This window comes from Nicrophorus vespilloides, unplaced genomic scaffold (genome assembly GCF_001412225.1).
Source record: "Nicrophorus vespilloides isolate i.1.1-1 unplaced genomic scaffold, Nicve_v1.0, whole genome shotgun sequence".
Taxonomy (NCBI): Eukaryota; Metazoa; Arthropoda; class Insecta; order Coleoptera; family Silphidae; genus Nicrophorus; species Nicrophorus vespilloides.
Genome location: NW_017097140.1, coordinates 98,720 through 121,385, shown reverse-complemented (window position 1 = coordinate 121,385; position 22,666 = coordinate 98,720). Strand labels below are relative to the sequence as shown.

General features: G+C 31.5%; 1 protein-coding gene across 1 annotated transcript in view; it reads right to left on the bottom strand.

Moving 5' to 3' along the window:
* Positions 1–22,434, bottom strand: part of LOC108559103 (titin-like) — a 31,827-nt gene extending 9,393 nt beyond the window's left edge. The window contains exons 1-3 of the mRNA XM_017916247.1: positions 21,844–22,434; positions 19,969–21,781; positions 11,816–11,995 (exon numbers count right to left, since the gene is read on the bottom strand). Of these exons, the coding sequence (XP_017771736.1) occupies positions 11,816–11,995; positions 19,969–21,741 (1,953 nt within the window). The 5' untranslated portion in view covers positions 21,742–21,781; positions 21,844–22,434. The remainder of the gene's footprint in view (positions 1–11,815; positions 11,996–19,968; positions 21,782–21,843) is intronic.
* Positions 22,435–22,666: the final 232 nt, after the last annotated feature.

The following is a 22,666-nucleotide window of genomic DNA, read 5'->3' as shown; positions in this document are numbered from 1 at the left end:
CTTTTGCAATAAATGTTATTATTATTTAGTATGATAATAATGAAAATATGAAAGAAATATGGTCAGTAAAGGTTTATTTATCATTTGTATTTACAGTATATTTTCGGGCTATAAGACGCACCGTACGATAAGACGCATTTAGAGACGATTTATTGAAAAAAAATATACCATAAGATGCACCCAAAATTTGAGTCTATTTTTTCTAAGTGCAAACGGAATGTTTTATTGTCTTACTTAACAGTTTTAAGTATTCCTCTTGTTTTCTCCATTCTCGAACCATTTTCTTTAAAATGTCTTTCTGCTGCTCTGTTTCCATATTGTTTTGCATAATTGATCACATCTAGTTTATACCTCACGATATATGAAAGTCTTTTTTGTTTTAGTTTCAAATTTAGAGAAAATTTATTGAAAAAAAAAATTTAATGATACCTTCTATATAAAAAGTGCGTCTTATAGTCGGTAGGTACTTTTGTGACTGTTAGAATAAATATTATTGTCAATATAAATATAATTAATTGTTTGCTGGTTTAATAATAATTACGTTAATTTACACGATTTATTTATAATATAATAATTTTAATTATGTATACTTTGATAATTTATTATGTAATTAGAGACCAATTAAATTGTAATATAAAGTTAAAGACAGATATTGATGTCAAAATAGAAGCATATTTATAAAGGACAGAAATACCTCGCATAGTACGAGTAATCGGTTCCGTTTATATGAAACCGGACTAATCGAGAACTTTAATACACAAAGGACCCTTAGGAAACATTTTTTTTTAGAATATATATATTTTATATAGTTTATTTTGAAATTTTCAAACCGGACTATTCGAGGTCAATATAGTAAGATACAATTATTTCCATTTTTCTTGAAATAGATTTTCATAATTGAAGTTGACTTTTTTTTATTGTGGGCCAACGCCAACGACAATGCTGACACTTTTAATATAAATAAAAATGTTAGTGCCTATTTTATTTTCTTAATATAAACTGATCATGTATAGTGGTTTGAAATAATCTTAGGAATTCAATATGCATAAATTTGTAATTGGAAAATAATTAATCTAAGTCACCCATATAAATACTTAAGTAATACACAGATTATTCTACGAAGCGATGAGATTAGTTTAACCAGTAGGTTACTTATATATTAGCAGCATTAGCATATTGAATAAATTCATACATGAGATACGAACATCTGGTATTACGAAGATACTCGGAAGGTATAATTTCGTGTTTTCAAACGACGCCGTTTTATTGTAAAAGTAATAACAATAACAATGATGTGCGTCGTTTCGAAACCCGAAATAAAAGATGTATGGAAGCTTTATGGCATAAGCCATGCAGCAGACCGATGAAAGAGTTACGACAGAGAAGTCTCCGTCTCTTCCTAGTCGTTTAACGCTCGATTTTAATTGCAGACTGCTCAGTTTCATTACAGTTATTACTTTTTCGAGTAACAGTAAAGAAAGAAAAAATAAAATTAAAAAAAAAATAAAAACATTCCATGTAGCGTGAAACAAAAAGCGAACGGTATAATCGAGGGGGAAACATTGCGATGACACCTAAATCCGCAAGACGCTGATGCCTTGAACTCCAAGAAAAGAAACAAGAAACAGAGAGTGACATGAATGTCTGAATACGAAGACTAATTAGGACGTCGTTGAATTGGTACATGTAATTAGAAAGCAATTGATTTATTCTGCTTGATTGTTTAATTTTTGCGTTATTTTTTATAGAAAGATGTGCAGTTTTTTTTTGTGGCGAAATGCGTGAAATCACTCCTGCGAGAAGGAACTGAACTCGACATGCAGAATCACGGGAACAATGCTAATGGTCTATGTTTCAAGTCCAAGGTCCTTCAACCAGCAAATCAATATTGAATGCCATTGCCAATCGAGCATTGCGCGATTTTCCTTTCATTCAATGAAATCATTGTCCCAAAACCGTTCGCATCGAGGTAATTACAATTATTTCATCTTGGCAATTTATGCATGAAAATTACAATTATTATGTGTAATTGTTGTAAAAATCAATGATCCTATTATTAACGTAAATAGATACAAGATAAATCAGGAAACGAAGAGACTTTTACATAAAACTTCATTACTTGTATTATTACTTCATTAATATGATTATTAATAAATTATAAATGAAAATGGAAACTTCACAACACAATTATTAGAACCAATTATTAAAATATTGAAGGTGAAACAATAATTTATTTATCTATTACAATACGCCAGTAAATAAATGAAGTAACGATTAAATTGAAGACTGCCAAATAAAAACAGTAAAGAAAGCTTCCTTATAACGAGATAGAATTGAAAACGTCAAATATTTTTGAGAACATAACAGAAATACAGTAAATATTTCAATAACACGGTTAATTAGTTCCGTCATATTAAAAACCGTGTTAGTCGATATTCCATTTCCATAGATACACGACCAATCGGCTTTAGATTTTCTTAACTACAATAATTGTAAAGTAATGCTAGTAAGAATTGTGAAAAGTTATACTTTTTTAAACAGAGTTTCTCAACTATTTTGACGCGTGAACCAATATATTTGTTTGTAATTGTACTGTGATCCAATTATTTATAATATAAATTAGTGACAAGTCTCTAGTGACAAGCAGTTTGGAACGAGTATAACATTTGCAATGATCAACTTTCTTAAGTAACAAATATAAATTAGAAGCTAGAATTGTGCTCAAATACTCATAAGTTCATCAATAAATATCTAACCAATAATTTATTTACGTTGATTATAGAACTAATAAATAATGAAACATATATTAATAAAAATTAGAAGATATTTCTTTACACAATGCGAATTTCGATAATAAATATTTATGAAATTTCTAATCAACATTGCTCAATGAATTCCAATTAACAAACGCTTCCTTATAGAATACTTCGATTTTCTTGCTTGTGTACAACTTCTCCCTCTTTGTTGTTGTTATATATTCTTTTTCTGATACATTTATTTACATCACTCGATTGCCTCACGTATTAGAAATCTCCTCGCAAGCTCCTGTTTTCTTTATCGGGGAAATTAAAAGCAGTGAAATGTTCAAATAACATATTAAGTAATAATCAGTTCTTTCACCCAGAGTGGAAAAGCCAGTCGAGTGTGCGTAGACCTATGATTATGTAACATGAAACACTGTTTCGGAATATTAAATTACAAGAAAAAGAACAATTGTCTAGCATATCTTTACAAGTACTAAAAAAACAACAATAATAATAACAAGACTTGTATTTTAAATTGAATTTTGACTTAATTATGGGAAAATAATGCGATTAAGGAAACAAGAAATGTATGCTTTGCATGTATTTAATTGAGTGTTTATAAATTAGCAAACGCTTTGACTAATTATGCGTATGCAATTTGTTGTTTGTTTCATATTCATTATTAATTTTAGTCCTTTTATTGTATTATTGATTTGCGTTCTCAATGATTTAATGACTTCCATATTTCATTAATTAAATGCACTCTCGTGCGACAAATGGTAATTCAATATTCTACACAAATTGAAGTATTAATCACTTGAATTTATAGTAATGATAGTACAATTTTGTTATTTTCAATGAACAGTAATATTGTATTTATTATTAAGTCAAAGGATTAAATATTCGTAAGGTTTTTAATAAATTTTAGTTATAAAATACACCTATCCCCCAATTTATATGGCAGATTAGATTTAATAGTGTTCTTTATTTATCAGTATAAAAATGTACATAAAAGTTTAAAAAATGGACAGTCATTATTTGTTGTGTTTTCCGAGCTTTGGGCCATACTGGTATAATTGATTTGTATGTTGGATTTGTCTCAAGTTTATTTAGTTTTGTATCGGGTGACCAAAAAACGTATTGTTGTTGTTTTTTGTTGGAAAGTGAAAGATTGGTGTTTTAGCGAAAGATTTAAGTTCCTGAGAAAAACGTCTAAATGGAAATTATGACTTTTTTAATGTAAAACCGTATACATCGAAAACTATGAAAGATACGCATAGAATAGGTTAATTTGAACATTTATTTTTAAACCGTGTAAAAGCGAAAAGGAGTAAAGAAAGTACCGTGTAAAACGAGGAATAGGTTATTCTCAACATTTAATTTTATTAAACCGTGTAAAAGCGAAAACGTGTAAAGACGGTACTTTCTTTGTATAACATGGGATAGTTGTATATCGAATAATTAAAAGGTTAATCTTATAAATAACCAAAAGATGGAGCTGCAATCTAATTGTCTTATCTATATTATATAAGTATTTTTCTTTAATATTGTAAATATTTTGAACACAGATTCGTGTATGTCAAGTTAATCATCAATAATAACATGAAAGTTAAACAATTGGGTAGGTGATAGGTAACCATTAACATAACATATATTCACATTCAATACAAACGGTTTAATATGTTGTAAAGCGATAATTAATCCAAGTAATAAATAAATCTACTACTAAATAAACACTTCTACCATTGCCGTAACTTAAGCGTGGCGTTAGGGCGCTTGCCACGGGCGCATCTAGATTCCATCTGCAATATTTAACTTTTTACATTTAAATATTTCTTTTGTTTTTGTTATTTTCAGGATTTTGCTGAAACTTCTACTATGGAAAAATATTTGAATGATTATATTCAACCATAAATTTATAAGAATTTTCAATTATTAACTAAGAATGAATCATTGTGCTTCAGAATGTTTTGTAGAAATGAATATCCGTCAAGTGAATCATACATTTAACAATTTATCTATTATTTAAAAGCAAATAACTGCTTTTCCTCCATTTACAAATTATATTGACTTAAATTCATTTAGAAATATAAATTACGGTTATTTATTTGCATACATTTAATGGTTAAAATCTTCATTTAATTCTTTGAAACGTAAATTGTAACGAACTGCTTATATAACAGTAGTATAAATAATAAATACAAGGTTATTGTCCGAAATACTGTTGACAGGTAGTTTCCTGTACCGAAAGTTATAAATAATTACGGAACGCCTTAAGTAATAAAGCAAAGATCTTAAAAGACTAATAATATACTTAACAGTTTCCTGGTGATATCAATCATTAAACATAAATGAATTACAAATTATAATATTTTTAAGTAACGTAAATTGAGAATTCTTCAATATTTTCTTTCATGATTATTTATTGTTGAATTGTTATATAATTGAAATTGTTAAAATCAAAAAAAGTACTATTCTATTTGAATTAGGTAATCAAAATCTAAATGATTTCAACTAAAATATTAAGACTAAATACTATACAATTTCCATCAAAAGTTTCACAGGTTGTAAGTCTCTTCTATACAATAAATATTCCAATGATGAATAATACAAAAATTTGATGATACAGCAAATTTATTATAAAAATAAAAGCCTATAGTTGCATCTCTTAGAAATATAATAAAAAAATTGGAAAGAAATAAAGAAAATCTATATATTTTATGTTTATTATAAAGCTTAACAACTTAATAACTTATATTGAATATAATAATTTGGATATTTTCATAATTAACCTGGAAAATCAGATTATATCGAAATACACTAAAATAATCCAAATTAACTAGAAAATAGAATTTATGAATGTCAATTCGCATATAAATACACTAGAAATTAACTTATAAACCACTGAAATAATTGAAACTAGTATTATTTTGCTATGGTCTATGAAGGAAACTTCCAGATGATATCAATTAAAGTAGATAGAAGATTTAGAAGTAATTAATTTATAATTTGTAATTAATTAATTTAAAAAAGGTGGTATGTAATATTTTGAAAGAAAGAAAAAAGATAATTATAAAAGTATAAAAAAAATATATGTAATAAACAAGTTATTGCTCTTGTTGTACAGCGAGTTTCAAGTGTATTAACCGTATTATGATTCAAGGATATCACCTTCAGACTCCGAGCAATACGTCTGCTTATTGTGAATCAAATTAAGAAATTTAAATTATATCTGTATAATAATTATACCATCTGTTATCAAATTAATCAAATATTTTCAATTAAAATTGACAATGACAAAGATGTACCTGGAAATTAATTAGTAAAAACAATCGTGTCACCCACAGACTCCAAGAATCAAGTCTCAGTTTATAATGAATGAAATTGAGAAATTTAAATTACATAATGATAACATAAGTTACAAATTTTCAATTTAGAAAAAATGATGTCGATATTGAAAATGATGTACAAGGAAAACAATTAGTAAAATTTGTATCACCTTCAGAATACAAGAAATAAACTCATTACGAATTAAATTGATGAATTTATATTAAACCTAATAATAATCATACCATAAAAGTTATGAATTTTATGAAAATATTTTCAACTTTAAAAAATTATGTTGAAAAAAATCGTTAGTAACATTTTCCGACTTAAAAAAATAAACTTATTACGAATTAAGTTGAGGAATTTAAATTATGTCTGAATTATAATTGTAACATATGTTACAATAATTTTGTGAAAAAAACTATGTTGAAATTGAAAAAGATTTACGAGGAAATTCATTAATAAAATTAAAAACGAGAATGATTGATGAATGCAATCATAATAACGATAATCAAATAACGGTCAATTTCGTAATGATGTAGTGACGATATATCGTGTCTAGAATTTACGAAAACACACAGCAATTGAATGCATGATTCAGCCAGAGCGAATCGAGGGGAGTTCGCAACCCTCGTAGTAATAGGGCAGACAGAAACCCCGGTGCAATTCGGTCGTCCTGTGAGTCAGACCCTTGAATCGATAAGAGCCAACATATTTAGTACAAACAATATATACCAAAGCACCGATTAACTAACAATCCCATGAAACACCATAGGATGATTCTCTACATAAGGTTCAATTACATTGCAGACAATTAGCGAGGCCAATGCGCATCGCTACAATTCCAATTCAAGTATAAATAATTAAAGAAGAATTAAATCCGTTGCTCCTTTCCTTTCTAAACTCCATTACGTTTTCTTCCATTAATTGCATTTATTCGCCACTTATTAGATTACTGCCTGACCATTATTATGGATTAACGGAAGTGGAACATGGCGAACCGAAAAATTGTATAAGTAAACGGGGGGTTTCGTTCCGAATCAAATGGATTCAATGGTTCAGTTTCAATTCCATCGTTCATATATATTTCTTTTTTTTAGGTCACTTCCATTTCTTTCCAACATCCATTTGATTTGTGTGACGTCAATGCGTGTACTGTATATGGAACAATGCCGGAATGTATATGACAATAAACGGATAGAACGTAATATAAATCAGCAATTCTGCGTGACTAACTAACTCGATCCAAAGCAATTATTCATTTTATTCTTTCTTTTTGTATCACCTTATTCACCTCGATTCATTTCAATACATTTAGATCTTAATTGAATTGAATACATAGCGATCCGTGGCAATGTTTTATACCTATTGTGAATGAAAATACTAAAAAAAGAAAATTTAATGTTTACAGTTACAGCAATACCTCGCATAGTGCGGCTTCTATTAGTGCGGATTAACTATAGTACAGTTTAAAAATTTCAAAACAAACTAAATTTTAATTAGTAAAATAAATTCTAAAAAAAAGTTCACAATATAATATTTTATACATAAATTATTTGAAAGCCCTCGATTATTGCGGTTTTAAACAGTGCGGGATATTGGCGGAACCGATTACCCGCACTATGAGAGGTATTTCTTATAATATAGATTTAAATAATCTTTTTTTCAGATGTTTTTATGGTTGTTAAGATTACTAATATAAAATTATAATTAGAAAAATGAATAATTAGAAGGAAGCAAGTATCGTTATAGCTTTGATTCAATTTAAATTATACTCAAATATTATGCAGATATGGAAATGATAAATGTTATTAAATATTATTTATAATACAAAATTTATGGGTACATTATGATCAAAAGTATATCAACTAAGGTGTTTCAGCACATATGAATGTTATTGAGTGTTAGCAAAAAAACTTCAAACATTTTCTCACGCTTTATTGTAGAGTAAAAATAAAATGAAGACAATCTGCACTAATCATTTGAATACTTTTTAAAGAAAAGGGGAAGAGGACTCATGAATATAAACTGGTTAGACAAGAATTGTTGTGATCTTAACCCATTCATATTTACAAACCAAAAAAGTGTATGGCCTTTAAATGTCAATTATGTGGTTGAAAATCGTCCCCACTTATTCATTGTATACGAATTGTTTTCAATAGAAACGAGAAGTATATTTCTGTGAGAAAATATTTCTATGTTTTGTTTACAAACAAAAAAATGATTCTGTTGCAAAAATGACTAAGTCAAGTATGAAAACCAATAATTTTGTAGTTTGAAATTGTTGAACTAGGAAAATATATGAAAGTTTTGTTTTGAATTTTTGAAAATGATTGATCTTGTTGTTATTAAATAATTAATCCAAATTAAATTAAATTTTAATTAAAATAAGCATAGGTGTCCATCTTATATTTGACAGCTATGAAACTTGAAGTAGAATTAGTATTTGTATAATCATATATGTAAGATTCTTGTTTTTTATATCAAAAATGTAGTAAATCCTTCATAATAAAAATGTTTTGTTTTAATTTAAGTCCTGAAATAATTATTTAAAAAATATTTAATTACAAGACTAAAATAATGCGACTAATAAATTATATTAGATAATTTTATAGTATTATTCTGTAGTTGATACATTTGTATATCACATAAACCATTATTAAACACTGAATAGCAAAGTTAATTTCAAAATTACTTTCCAGTCATATCGAAGTGACACAAGGAGACACTCATTATCAAACAAACAGATATGCTTTATAACTTGAAACAATTTTAAAAACGTCATGACCTTGTTTTTGTATTTCTTGGATTTAGTGTGTTTTGTCCATTAACGTGATTCACTTATAGAAGCGAAACTCGTCGAGAAGCTCTAAAACTACGATAAATGAATACAAGAAGAAAACTTCCATTGTTAGGAAATGCTTGATAACAAATCATTAAACTGTAGAGGTTTGCTAAAAGCAAAAACATTCCACAAACTAAAGACTTATTGTTTAATAATACCGAGTTAGTATAATAAATCCATATTTACAAATCTGTTGATTGTTAACCTGAATATTCAGCATTTTGCAACTTGATTATTCTAAATTTGGATTCGAGAATTGGCGATACGATGAACGAAAGTGAATTTATTCAAAAATTCCAATCGCCGATGACCGAAGTAGGTAACACTCCCTGGGTCTGACTACGTGGGATTTTTGTGTAATGGGTAAAATTTACATAAATCGAATTTCGTTTTCTTTCTTTAAAGGCAACAGCAACGAATCGATATAGAAAAAAAAAAAAACAACAAATTAAATTCTACTTGCGATTTCGATATAAAAATTTCTAAATTTATATTTATTTGTTTGTCCAGTTTATAAATATTATATAAATATTTAAAACTAAACCCTATTTGTTAGGTATATTCGATAATACGTACATAATTATTAAAACAATATCGGTTTAGAAAAAATGCATAAGATAACGTATTACAAGTGTACATATGAATGTAAAGTACGTTATCGCGAACATAAAGACATTGCACAATAATAAAACATATTAAATCGTGTTATATCACGTTTATCACGAGTGCATAAGATAAGTGTACGTTTCTATGAATATAAAGTACGTAAGTGCGAACTAAAATACTTTCAATAACAATAAAATAAATCTTAACTCGTGCAGTTATATTACCGTTTTATTAAAGTACATTCGTTTAACGTACATAAATTGAGCATTTGGTACAGTTATATAAACGAGTAAATCAATTATTTAAACAGCAATAAAAATGCAAGTTTGTTTCTAAAAGTATAATCGAGAGTTACTGTATAAAAGATCCGTTATGTTAAGGTTTGTATGAATCTTATGTATCTTGATAGATCTTGCATAAATAAACTATATGCTTCGTGTAATCTCCAAAGTAGATTTATTCGTTCCATAAGTGCAGTATATCGAAGTATTTCAGAAATTCCAATAAAGAGTCTACACACAAACTGTGAACCTCATTCCACAGTACGTCCATAGTGTTGCTTCTGTCCTTTCGAAACTAATTACAACCGGTATGTAGCGACTTGAACAAGAAAAAATAATCAAAAGTCCAATTAAATTTGATTCAAAGCCATAAAATCCGGTAATTATCAACTTATTCATATACAATATTTATCCGGTACGGGACTTTTTTTCCTGCGACTGGATAAGTTGTCCATTGGAATGGAATCCGTGGTTTTGAAACACATATCGAAAACCTGTTTCCTTTTTGTGCTGTCCCAACAATTCTAAGCGCACGTATGAAAAGAGAATCTCGATGAAATGAATGCAATTATTTCAGAAACAACAACAGAAGAAGCAGAAACAAACAACTAAGAAATAAGCGGTTTCATTAAGCAATAAATCAAACGGCCGGATGCGTTTTTAATAAATTTTCATGAAAATAACTAGTCTACATGTATGGGAGGACGATAAATCTTGCAGCAAACGAAATTCATGCCGCGGAGGAAGTCGTGGAATCTTAATTGAAGTGCAAGTGCCATTAAATTTATGAAATATTAAATTGAAATACTTCGAGCGACGGGCTTTATTAAACTGCAGCGAAATTATAGGTTAATGTCAAAACTATTCCGATAAATTCAAGATGAATAATAAGGGTATAGTATATTGCAATTTTATATAATTTAGAACACTGCTCGTTAAATAAGTGATTAAAGGCAATGGTGCATTAATTAATATCACTATATAATTATACATATATTAATGGCTATAGTAGTCAGCACTCACTTTACGTACATATGCCAACGGCAAAGTGTACGTTCGTGCGAACAAATAAATGTCTGAACCAAAATAGACATAATCATGTAATAAATAACGTAATCACAGTCGTTTTATATATTTTTATCGATACATATTTTACAGACTAAAATATTACTGAATTCTCGAAACAATATACTTGTGATAATAATTTAAATTTCGCATGTCGACGGATTCTAAGAATAACCTCAAATGGAATTCGATCTGTTTTCTGTCGAAACAAATATTTTGCATTAAGTTACAGCAACAACATAATTCGACAAATATAAACAAAAGATCAATTTTCAACTTCTGATTCACGCTGTTATCAGTATTATTTAAAACAAATAATTTAAAAGTAAAGTAATCGAGATCTATATCAGATAAAATATATGGTTGCATAACAAAGTTGAATGAATCATACGATTTCCAGAAACATATTGAAGTGTGTTCCAAGATGAAATTTTTTGAAGTAGTTCTTGTTATTGGTTATAAAAGAGCAAATCAAGGGGTGAACTCAGGATCAATATTTGCACCTGCCGTGTCGATTTCATCATAAACTTCAATATAAAATTTTTCATTTTGAACATGGAAACGTCTTATCGTGAATCGGGGCGAACGAATAAAAAGGGTCACATGCACAAAAGTATCTGCGACTTTCTAGGCGCTTCCTTTCTCGGAGCGAGTGAAATGTGGCCGCAAGTGCACTTCCTTTTTAACTCGCATTTAAATGAAAACGGGGGGAACTGACCTAAACATTAAATGGGGGAGCGATCGTCCGTTTCAATTGACGCAAACTCTAAAATTGCTTGAGAGTCCCCATTGAAGCCATCCATTGTGATAAGCAAAAATGCGGTCGTCGGAACGAGTTTTCTCGGAGCGGATGTCGCGGAGCATCTTGTATGCATGTACGTACGTATGTATGTACGAAGGAGAGAGTACGAAGAACGGGTTTAAGTATGTAAGCTTGATGTCATTACCTTGGGCTTTTTCGTTTTTTGACTAAGACTAGAACGGCCGTCGATGAGAATGTTGTCGTTGATGAAGCTCACATCACAAGGACTCGGAGGACCTTCCAGCGATCGGAGCTCCTCCTCGTAGTCCACAAATGCCTCATCAATCGACGCTCCTGGTAATATCGTGATTCCTCCTTCACCAGTCTGAAATAATAAAAAAAAAAGCAATGCGTAATTGTTATAATAACATCGTGATATAAACATATAACAAAGTGTACGTTGGTATGAACGTGTTGAAACCGAGAAACACGTGTATAGAAATAAATGCATTTATATAATAGCCCGATTAAAGTACTTGCGCATTAATTCATTGTCTATTTGAAACCATATTAATTAGATTTGTATTCGAAATATATAATATTCATTTACTGAATTGAATAATTTTAAATAAGTACGTAAATATAAGTAGATATGTACGTTCATATGAATATTTATACGTTGGTGTGAATGAAGAGGCAGGTGATATAAATGTATGCATGTATCAGTTCTAATAATTCTATTTATGTACTTTTACTAAGGTACTAATGTGTGAAATATACAAGAACTTTGAGGAAAATATAAGTAAATAATTCAAAAGTCTAATTCAAATATGTACGCAAATACAATTATATAATGCTGAAATGCGACGGTTAAGTGTACGCTGTTATGAACGTCGAGTACGTTTGTGCGAATAAAGAGACTTATGTTAAAAAAAAACGAATGCAATTTCAATTAAGAAATATAAAATTTGAGTGTAAATTAGTGTTGTAATGATTGCGAACTATCTGAAAAAATAATAGTAAGAATAAAATTGAGAACATGAAAGCGCAACTGTAACTTGGATGCATTTGATGCACACACATCACAGAAAATAAGGAGCGATCCAATTATTACTCGACGTACTATTGTTTTAACAACTTCCTAGCCTTCCGCTCACTAAATCCTCCCAATTATTAACGCATCGCATACAAAATAATTGCTATTATAATAATCATCATAATCATAAAAAGCACCGTAAAAACAACTCAACGGTAATCAAAAACGCCTTGATCCAACGAAGAATTCGAAACGCGTTTATAACTGGAAACAGCAAAATTCGCTCTTTATCATTATCAGTAAACGGAATACTTATCGTGGCCGCAGAATGCGGTTTGATAACAGCACGTCCGAACCACCATGATGATACACTTTCTACATTTGAGCTACATTTTGCAATTGAATACTAGCAATATTAACAACAACAATTGGCGCTGCTATTATTTAGAACAACGAAATAATAAATAAATGGTCGCAATTACGCTCAATAAAAACTTACATTAAATAGAAATCTATATTTTATATTATCCAACTGTTCATCTCAATTTATATAATTTTAATATACAGTCGATTCCGCCTAATCGGGATATTTTTCCCGATTAATAGACTGGCCCAATTATACGAAGTTACATCGAGCAAATGATTTTGTTTTCGTTTTTTATAATTTATGTAAATAAGCGGCTGTCCCGATTAACCGGTTAAGGACATTAAGTCGGAATCTACTGTAATAATAATAATATGTATTGAAGCAGATCAAAATATAAACTCAATATAATAATACCAATATATAAATAAAAAAGGTAACTGCTTCAAATGGCTATTGGCCATAGGTCTTTCTGCCCTAATCTACTGTAAAATTCGCATCACCAAACATAAATATGACAAAAGGAAAACATATTATGTGCAAAACATGCAATTTATTTTTTGGCTTAATATTTACAAAAGTATGGGTTGTCACAATTAAAACATCTAAACTCATTATTACTCATTTCAAATATTAAACCAATCAGTGGTCATAATGATGAGTATAAGTACCTATGATCTAATAGATATGTGTATTTGATTATGAATTAATTGTAACAAAAGTTAAGAAACGAGGCAAAAAGTAACTAATCTTTAGATTTATTACTAACGTAAATTTGTTCAATGTGTCGCAAAATGACAGTTGTCACCATGTATCAAAGCCGAGAAAATAGACAAAATAATCTTAGCAATTGGGTCGCAGTACAACAGCAAACAAATATTTTGGGTCACGCGGCTAAAAGGTTGAGAAACGCTGCTTCAGACCAGTATAGTATATTTGGGGATCGCAAATTAATTACAGATTAATCTTCGTTGTTTTTCTACACATACCTATTCTTCAAGAGGTCGCAGAAACTTTTTATGTCCAAAAGAAAGTCGTAGACCAAAAAGTTTGAGAATCACTGCTTTAGACTATACACTTCCTCATAATATAAAAGTAAATAAAATTATGGAGAAAACATCTTAAGGTCATTAGTAATATGCAATTAATATAGCATAATATTTGCAAACAATGATTCCATCAAGCAACGCATAAATATTCAAGTGATATATTCATTTACTGAATATTTACATATAAAATAAATATTTACTTACTAATTCAAAATTGAAGGTAAACTCTTTATACATTTGATGATTAATTTATTGCATTATTAATAATAATTAGTTTAGCAAATTTTGCATTCTTTGCATAATATATACAGAACACTAATCAAGAACTTTTTAAACAGCATAAATATGCACAGCACAAAGAGACTTGACCATAAGACGAAAAAAAGATCAATGATGATGTATAATTGTCTAGAATTTATTTTAATTCTGTTCAATTAAAATTTAGTTTCAAATCGTACTATAGTGAATCCGCACTGATAGAAGCCGCACTATATAAGGTATTGTATATATATATATAAATTCAGATTTCTTGCTCACATTCTTATAAACTACAAATTTATATATAAAAAGTCAAATAAATTATTTGAAGAATAACATGTATTTCGGATGGTATAGTTTTTGCAGTTGACCCCAATTAATTTTTGCATATAAATGTTCTTTCGTGCAGTGCGTATAGATAATCATAATTATTTCTATCTAAATAAAAAATCTGCATTGAATAGAAATTGCTATTTCGTGTGCAACAATTGTGTGTGTTCTCAATTCTTTCATCTCACGTAAATAAATTAATAAGTAAAATTCAATAATTATTTTTTCATTTAGAGTGGAGAAAATAAAACGTTGAAAATAAAAGCTAATATATTTATTTCACATAATAATTTTGTATAAATATATTTTTTGAACCAAATCAAATTAATGCATAATAAAATTGAACTAATAAGCAATCTTCGAATAACACGGTACTTGAGTTACACGAAGTATCAAAAAACACGGTCAAAGAAATATATTTAGACGTAGTATTTATTAAGTGATTCTGTTTTAGTTTATCATTTTTACTATTATTGATTAGTGCTATAATTACAGAAATACATGACAGTGCGGTTAAACCGGATTAATCGAAGAATTAAATATGTATGTATATTCTAATTTAATACAAACAAATACAAACTTTAAAAAATGATATTTTTATATTGATCCCAAGTAACAGAACATAATAAATACACTTAGAAGCAAGCATATTTTTAGAAAAATGTATGATGAATTTAGACCATTTAAGAAAGCTGCACCTAGAGAACGTTTTCCTTTGAAATAGTGAAGCTGATATAAATGTATATATACCACAGTGGCTTTGAGGATGTCATCAATATCAGTTTTCATGATTCCTGTTTGTAAGAATTTATGATCTGTACATAAATATCAAGCATAAATGGACATTGAATATTCAATTATTTAAATCATTTAAATATCTGTTTTGAATTATTGATTTTTAAATTTTTATTGAAATTAAGAAATATTTTTAAATAACAATCAATAATTTATATTGAAAGTATACAAAGTTTATCAACTTTAATACTTGAAGAAACGCACACGGATTTAGTGTTAATTAAAAGATATATTGTTATTATACAGCATTGTCTAATCAATTAATATTTATGACACAGATTTTAGATTGCGTCTGGAATTTCTGTTTATCCCGCTACGGCTTTTAAGTGTCTGATCAGAGGTGTCCTGCAGACCAACCCACGGCACTTAATGGATGTATGCTAACTAACCGTTAACCATAAAGTATATTCAAAAGAAAAGAAACACATATTCAAACAAACTCCGTATTGGTTGATCATTAATGCAAACGATATTTATATCTTTTCGATCGAAACGACGTGCCTTCAACTTTGTTTGTTTACTTCCGATGCCCTAGTCTGGATACATTTAAACTGATCCAAGTTTGGATTAAAAATAACGCGTTTGGAATTAAAATAAACAAACTTTCCTAAACACACAATCAAAGCTTCAAGTAATCGGATGAGCAATAATCAAAATAAAAGATATCTTTAACCAATTTGTAATTAGTTACAATAATATCTCGAGTATAATACGCATATTTTGTGCTCATTTTAGCATCCACAAACAAGTACAAAAGTAATTTAAAATAAAAAAATGCGTCTTGTAGTTCGAAAAATACGGTATATTTATTCCAAATTTAAAAATATTTAACTTGTTTACTTATTATTACCTGGCACATTAAGCCTTATTGCTTATAATTATGTAATACACTTGATAAGATCTACATAAATTAGTATCATATCAGGATTAGAGCAATTTCCATAATCAATTCCACACAGAGTTCCAGTTAGGGTTTATAGAAAAACTCACTGTTTAAAAACCGGTTTTCTAATTTTTCCCAAAAAATAGAGTCAAAAGGATTTTCACAAGTTAAATAACTTTATACAAAAAGCCGCTTTTAGTTGAAAAAACCTGGTTATCGAATTTTACAAATTTCTTCAAAAGAAAAAACGTCTATTCCACGTTAAAACTATATAAACCGTATTTTTCGGTCTATAAGACTCATTTTTATTATGAAATCCTATACATCAAAGTAGTAAATTACTGCGTCTTATACACCGTAAAACAGTTATTTTATATAGTAACAGTAGAAAATACGATAAAACTAAAACTTTGGTTTAATCGAAAATGTGCCTTGAACCAGCATACATGAATGGATGAGCAAATCGTCGACCTTAATTAATGCAATTAATCTCGACGCGGAGAAGCCACTCATCGGAATTAGAATGCAACTCCAACTGAAGCCACTTAATTGCTACACGCTTCTTACGTAACCTTTTCGAAGATAGAGAAGAAAAAACATCCACATACTAGACTCGCCTAATGCTCTTTTCTCGCGTTATTCCAACGACACTTTTTTTCCTCTGTCTCTGCGTAGCCAGTTTTGTGGGTTCCCTTACCTACCGAATAATCCGCGATTAGCACACTTAAATCCATTCCAAATAAAGTGGAACGGATCCAGCATTGATTGCACAACGATTTTGAAGAGAAAAATAAATTAAAAAAAAAGAAACACTCATCTTGCATTTCCTTTACTTAGTATCAATAAGATTTCGAAATCGAAGATTATTAATTGCGCCGGATTAAAATAAATGTATGTTATTTTTTTGTACAGATTTTTTTTGCTGTTCACAAACTTGCATTCATATAAATCCGAATGTGTGCTTCGAGTTCCGGTGACTTCAAAAGCTGAAATAGAGCGCGACGGGATTTCATTTATGTATTTATTTATTTATCTATCATTATCCGCGAATAAAATGCGTGGAATTGCAGTTACGTTTGCTTGCTTTCGCGGTGAGAGTTTTCGAAGACACCTCGGGCTTCGCCACGCCATCGGTAGTCCAGTTCTTCGGAATTGTTGGCTGCAAAATGCGTATTTCTTTTGCTGTAACGGTACATGCTTTTCCGTTTCGTTTCGTTGGAATATTTACAGTAAATCGATTCCTCTGCCGATCGAAGAGAAGTACAGAAATATAACAACAAACAAACAAAGTGTATATGCAAATAATGGTTTCGCACTTTCCAACGGGAATTTCTTTGCGCAACGATATTTATTACAGCTCGATCCCCATTTTCCATTTGTTAATAAACTACACTTTATTATTTCCTTTCTTAGTGATTCTCAGATATTATTCCTCCCTCGACAGTTACAAATAGCTTGAAATTAGTTCGCGTGTCGTGTGGCTTGGAACGCGTCATCGCGTTTTCAGGGAAAGTATAGTCACGGAAAAAAGCTCTTGAGGTTTCAGTTCAAACTTCGTGACGTTTATGGAAATATCGATTATTGAATTAAGTAAATATTGATAAATCCTTGAATGTGAAGTTCGCAAATATTTGGGCACGACATTGATTCGATGCGATGCTTGCAGATAGAGGAAATAGAAGAAAATGGTTGTTATGCACAAGAGCGTGTCCAAACGAAAGTCTTCCGATTTAAATGAAACGTGAACGTGCGGGAATTCGAAAATAGTCCGATACGTGCTTCAATAGCATAAACATTGCACCAGCTTCGATCGACGACGAAGACGAACTGCAGACAGTATAAAAAAAATAAAAACAGCGGCAAGGTGACTCTGCGAAATGTCACATGATTCATAGCGGCTGCTCTTTCACTTTCGTAGATTCCCCCCAAATCCGATGATGACATTTCGCAAACGCAATTCCTATTATTTTTTCCTGCTCAGATAAGATTACATTTCAGAAATATTGGGACTTTTATACGCAACCTTTAAAAGTTGCGTCAATAATAATTTTTAATAAATCATCAATTTCATCATAGATTAGACACTGATTCTATTAGAAACAATTAGAGAAGATAACTAAGGCATTCCCGGGAATTCTCGAGATTTGTGAAATTATTTATAAATATAGTGTAAAAAATATTTTATTTTATATTGCACGAAATACAAAAATGAACTGATAATTACTGGTTCTTTTTTATGAACTTCATATTGATCCCGTTTTGTAGGAGATTGAATGTTTTGCAATACCATTAAGGCTGTATTACATCTGAAATTTCTCAAGTCTTGAATGATAATTCCCTAGTATCACGACTATACATTTTTACAAAATTCCCGGGAAATTTGTCCCGGTTCAGCAACCCTAGTTACTACCAACATCAACTAACTGTATATTATTGTTCTTAATGAACTAAAGATTGTAACAAAATCATCTTTTAGTTACAATTTTAAATAATAATTGTTATTTTTATTATATTTATAATACCTATCTTTATTGCAGTCATTAATAAAACTTTGCAAACAAAAGATAATAAAAATTGTTTATTATCAATAGTTTGATTTCTATTTATTATTTTTATCTGTGTCTAATGCTTCTGTTAAGCATAGTGATATCATTTATCTTATTTTCAATATTCTCAAATAAAAGTAGCAATCATTATTGTTAGACGCTGTCAATTGCAAAGATTTATATATTAAGTTCAAGTTGTTAATCTTTTTAAGTAGAAAAAATAACTAAATTTGGTATATATCTTATTGTTATGTATTAACAAATAGTTTAATTAAATGTTTTTTTCTATATTAATAAAAAACCATATTTTAACTATTATTAATATTAAATATCAAGTAGTCGTACCAAGCAACTCTTGTATTCAAAATTCGAAGAACAGTGAGTCAATTATTCAATTACATAAAACATGTTTAAGCATTGGAAATAAACGTTTTTCCCGGATTTATCTTACGAATTAATCTTTGTATTACATTTAAAATATCAATAGAAAGCATATAAGATTTAAGTTAAAACAACGTTACAATAAACTGTTGAACTAGTGCATTATAAATTTATACTTTCCATATTAAGAAAAGGCACGATATAATAAACTGGGTTTCGCTTTGTTTTCATGATTTAATGATTCACGTCTGACAATTTCAATTGCTTTATAAATGCACATAATTAAATAAATTAACATAAACAATATGATTCTTATTTCTAAGTTTTTTTTTAATTTTGTAGATATAAATGCTGATTATCAATTATTTTTCCTTTATATCGACATACTATTACAATAATGCATTCATTGTTTTTTTTTAAATTAATATTGAAAACAAAAATATCAATGTGCAATAGTAATCTAGGATTTGAATTTACAAATGTTTGATAATTTAACTTGTTTTTAAATGATTATTGTACAACATAGTTTCTCCATGTTTAAAAAAAATACTAATGTCATTGGTACACTGCAAACGTTGATAGTTACAGTGTATTGCTTTAAACGATTATATGTGTGTAAATAGCTTATCAACTTCCTGTGGAATGTTATGGTCTTGCGGATTTGCATGTATGTTGTTTAATAATAGGTAGTATGAGTTTACTGGAATGTAACTTACTTTAGGTTTTTCGATTTTCCCGGTGCGGATGGTGCCGTCATTTCCAACGTAGTCGGGTACATCTTTCCGATCTGTGAATTTGAACACGATACAGTTCTGCTGATCATCCTGTTTGGGGCGCGCGGCGCGTTTCAGCTTAGGCTCGCACTTGGCGGGTGCTGCAGAGACGACGGCAGTGGGTGCGACCGTATCCTCGCGAATTATCACTTGTTGCGCGGGGACAGGAGGTTTCTGCTGGTTGGATTTGCTCGCGTTGATGAAGTTCTTCTCGATCTCACGTGGAGACAGCTTGAATCGTTTTTCGGTCTGCGGATGATGGACAGGCTCGATCTCTAGTTTGAGTGGCTGTGTAGCCGGCGTTGGCTTGATGAAGTTGAAGGTGATTGAGTTGCTAGCATTGCTGATGTTTCTTTGGCTTTCGGGGGAGATAGTCTTATGGGTCTCCTCCTCGAGGTCGGCCTGTTGCGGAGGCGGCGTCGATGGTTTCGCGTGTATGGGACTAGAGTGGAGGATCAAGTCCGGGGTTTGAGTGAGACTAGAGGTGTTTTCTGGGTTGTCCGTTTGCTCGGCGTTGGTCATGGAGACATCCGGAATGGGGCTCGGCAGAGGCTTCTTCGGCGGTGGCGTTGAAGGTTTGGTGATGGGCAGACGAGCTGGAGGCGGAGGTTTCCTCTTGTCCACTTGCGGCTTCTGCTTAAGAGTCGGCTTCGTGCTTGCCTTCGTCTGGATGATGATACTCTTGAAGTTGGCCACTTTAGCGGCTACATCTCCGGTATGTTGAGGAGGCTTAGTGCGGCACTCAGGTCGTGTCTCGAAGATCTTCTTCGCCTGCTTCACGACATCGGCTGGTGGTTTTTCCTTTTCGTTCATGACTGGGGCTATCCGTTTCGGGCGGTTAACGCGACTCGTGTACTTGTTTTCTGCTGGTTCGAACAACTGGTTGCTGCTATCTGGGGACTTCCTGTAAGGCTTATCAGTGGCTTCCTTGTCGATAATGAACACATCTTCGTGTAGAAGCAGGGACTTGGGGCGTTCTGCAGTTGTGGTTATGTTGTTGGGCTCGTTGGTACGAGTTGAAGATATCGTCTCGACGGAACGGGCCCTCTTCATTTCGGAGCCTCGCACAGGGTTCCTGTAGCGGTTGGGGACGTTCTTCGCGTTACCGTTCATCCGCGATTCGAACTTACGATTGTTTTCCTCCTCGATTGGGTGGTCATCATCTAGCATATTCTCCAGCGAGGCCGCCTTCCTCATATGCAGAATGGTCGGGCGGCTCTTCTGGCTGGCTTCCCGTAGTGTCAAACTTAGATATCTATTCTTAAGCTTGCTGACGATGCCGGGGCCGTACTGGAGCTCCTCGGAGGAGTCCGAGTCGACACCGCTCTTCTCGTTGATGATAGTTTCTGGCACCATGTCGACGCTGATTTGCTTGTGATCCACCCAGGTTCGCTCCTGTACCATTTTTCTCAAGAAGCACGTGCTCGATCCACAATCCTTAACACATGTTTGTCCGCACGAAGAATCACTGGCGCAGACCGCGGATACACTGCCGCTAACCGAAGAAGTCGCAGTAGGTTGATGGCCTGCACAGCCGACCGAGACCGAAGCGGCAATAGCTGAAGCACCAGAGGCAGGGGACCGAAGTACGCTCGACAGCTGTTCTCCTCCACCAATACTGGATGCCGGATGATTTTTGCTGCCCGTCGATCTCCGACGCATTATCAAATCCTTCTTCCACTGAGGCACAATCGATTCGTTATCAACCGCAGCCATATCTACAATCTCCGATAGATAGATATATATCTATATATACCTATTTAATATAAAATACACATATTATTTATAAACATATTTAAAAGAAGGTATATAGCTCACCTCGTTCGCACCACGAATTCGGGATAAAAGCATACACTAACGAAACGATCCACCAATCATGCAGGCACCATGAACCGACGATGAATCACACAGCAGCATCAACTGTAACGCACATAACTAACTGATGTATGGGGTGTACTTTGCGTCTTAGCGTCCCTATCGCGATCGGAACGTCCTTATCTTAAAGACTAGAACCACACGTAGTGATCGCATAATAATCTACTTTCTACTGAACCACCGTTCGGAATTGGAAAAATATTTATATGTATGTATATCTGCGAGCGTGTGTGTAGTATATATGTGTATAAATTATGAACGTGAGCGGTAGGTAAATAACGAGAGTGACGCAATGAACAACAGCGAAACTGGAAATTGCAGAGGTTGAATGGAAGGATCGTAGGCCGCTGACGGTCTGTCAGCAATCATTCAACAGCGGCATCTGCAAGTACGCGCAAAGCCACCACCCTTCTACTTGCAGCGTGACAGTTACTAAGGGTGTCAGGCCTGCCTGGGCTCGACCACTTTCGGCGCTCGCTGCGCCCGACAACAAGTGCCTATCATTGATTATCAACACTCCCGAATGCCTCCGAAAATTGCGCCTCTCTGTCTTTGACATCTAACAGCACGTGCTTTTTCACTGTCCCTTTCGTGCGTAACGCTTAACCCTTTCACAATAAGATGGCGCCAACATTCAACAACAATTAACCGCCAACAGCTTACCACTTCTTGTATGCAACATACCTTGCATAACTGCATATATATTGCATATATTAACACCATATATTTTTGTGTTTTTTTACAGCAGTGTTTCTTAAAGGTAAAA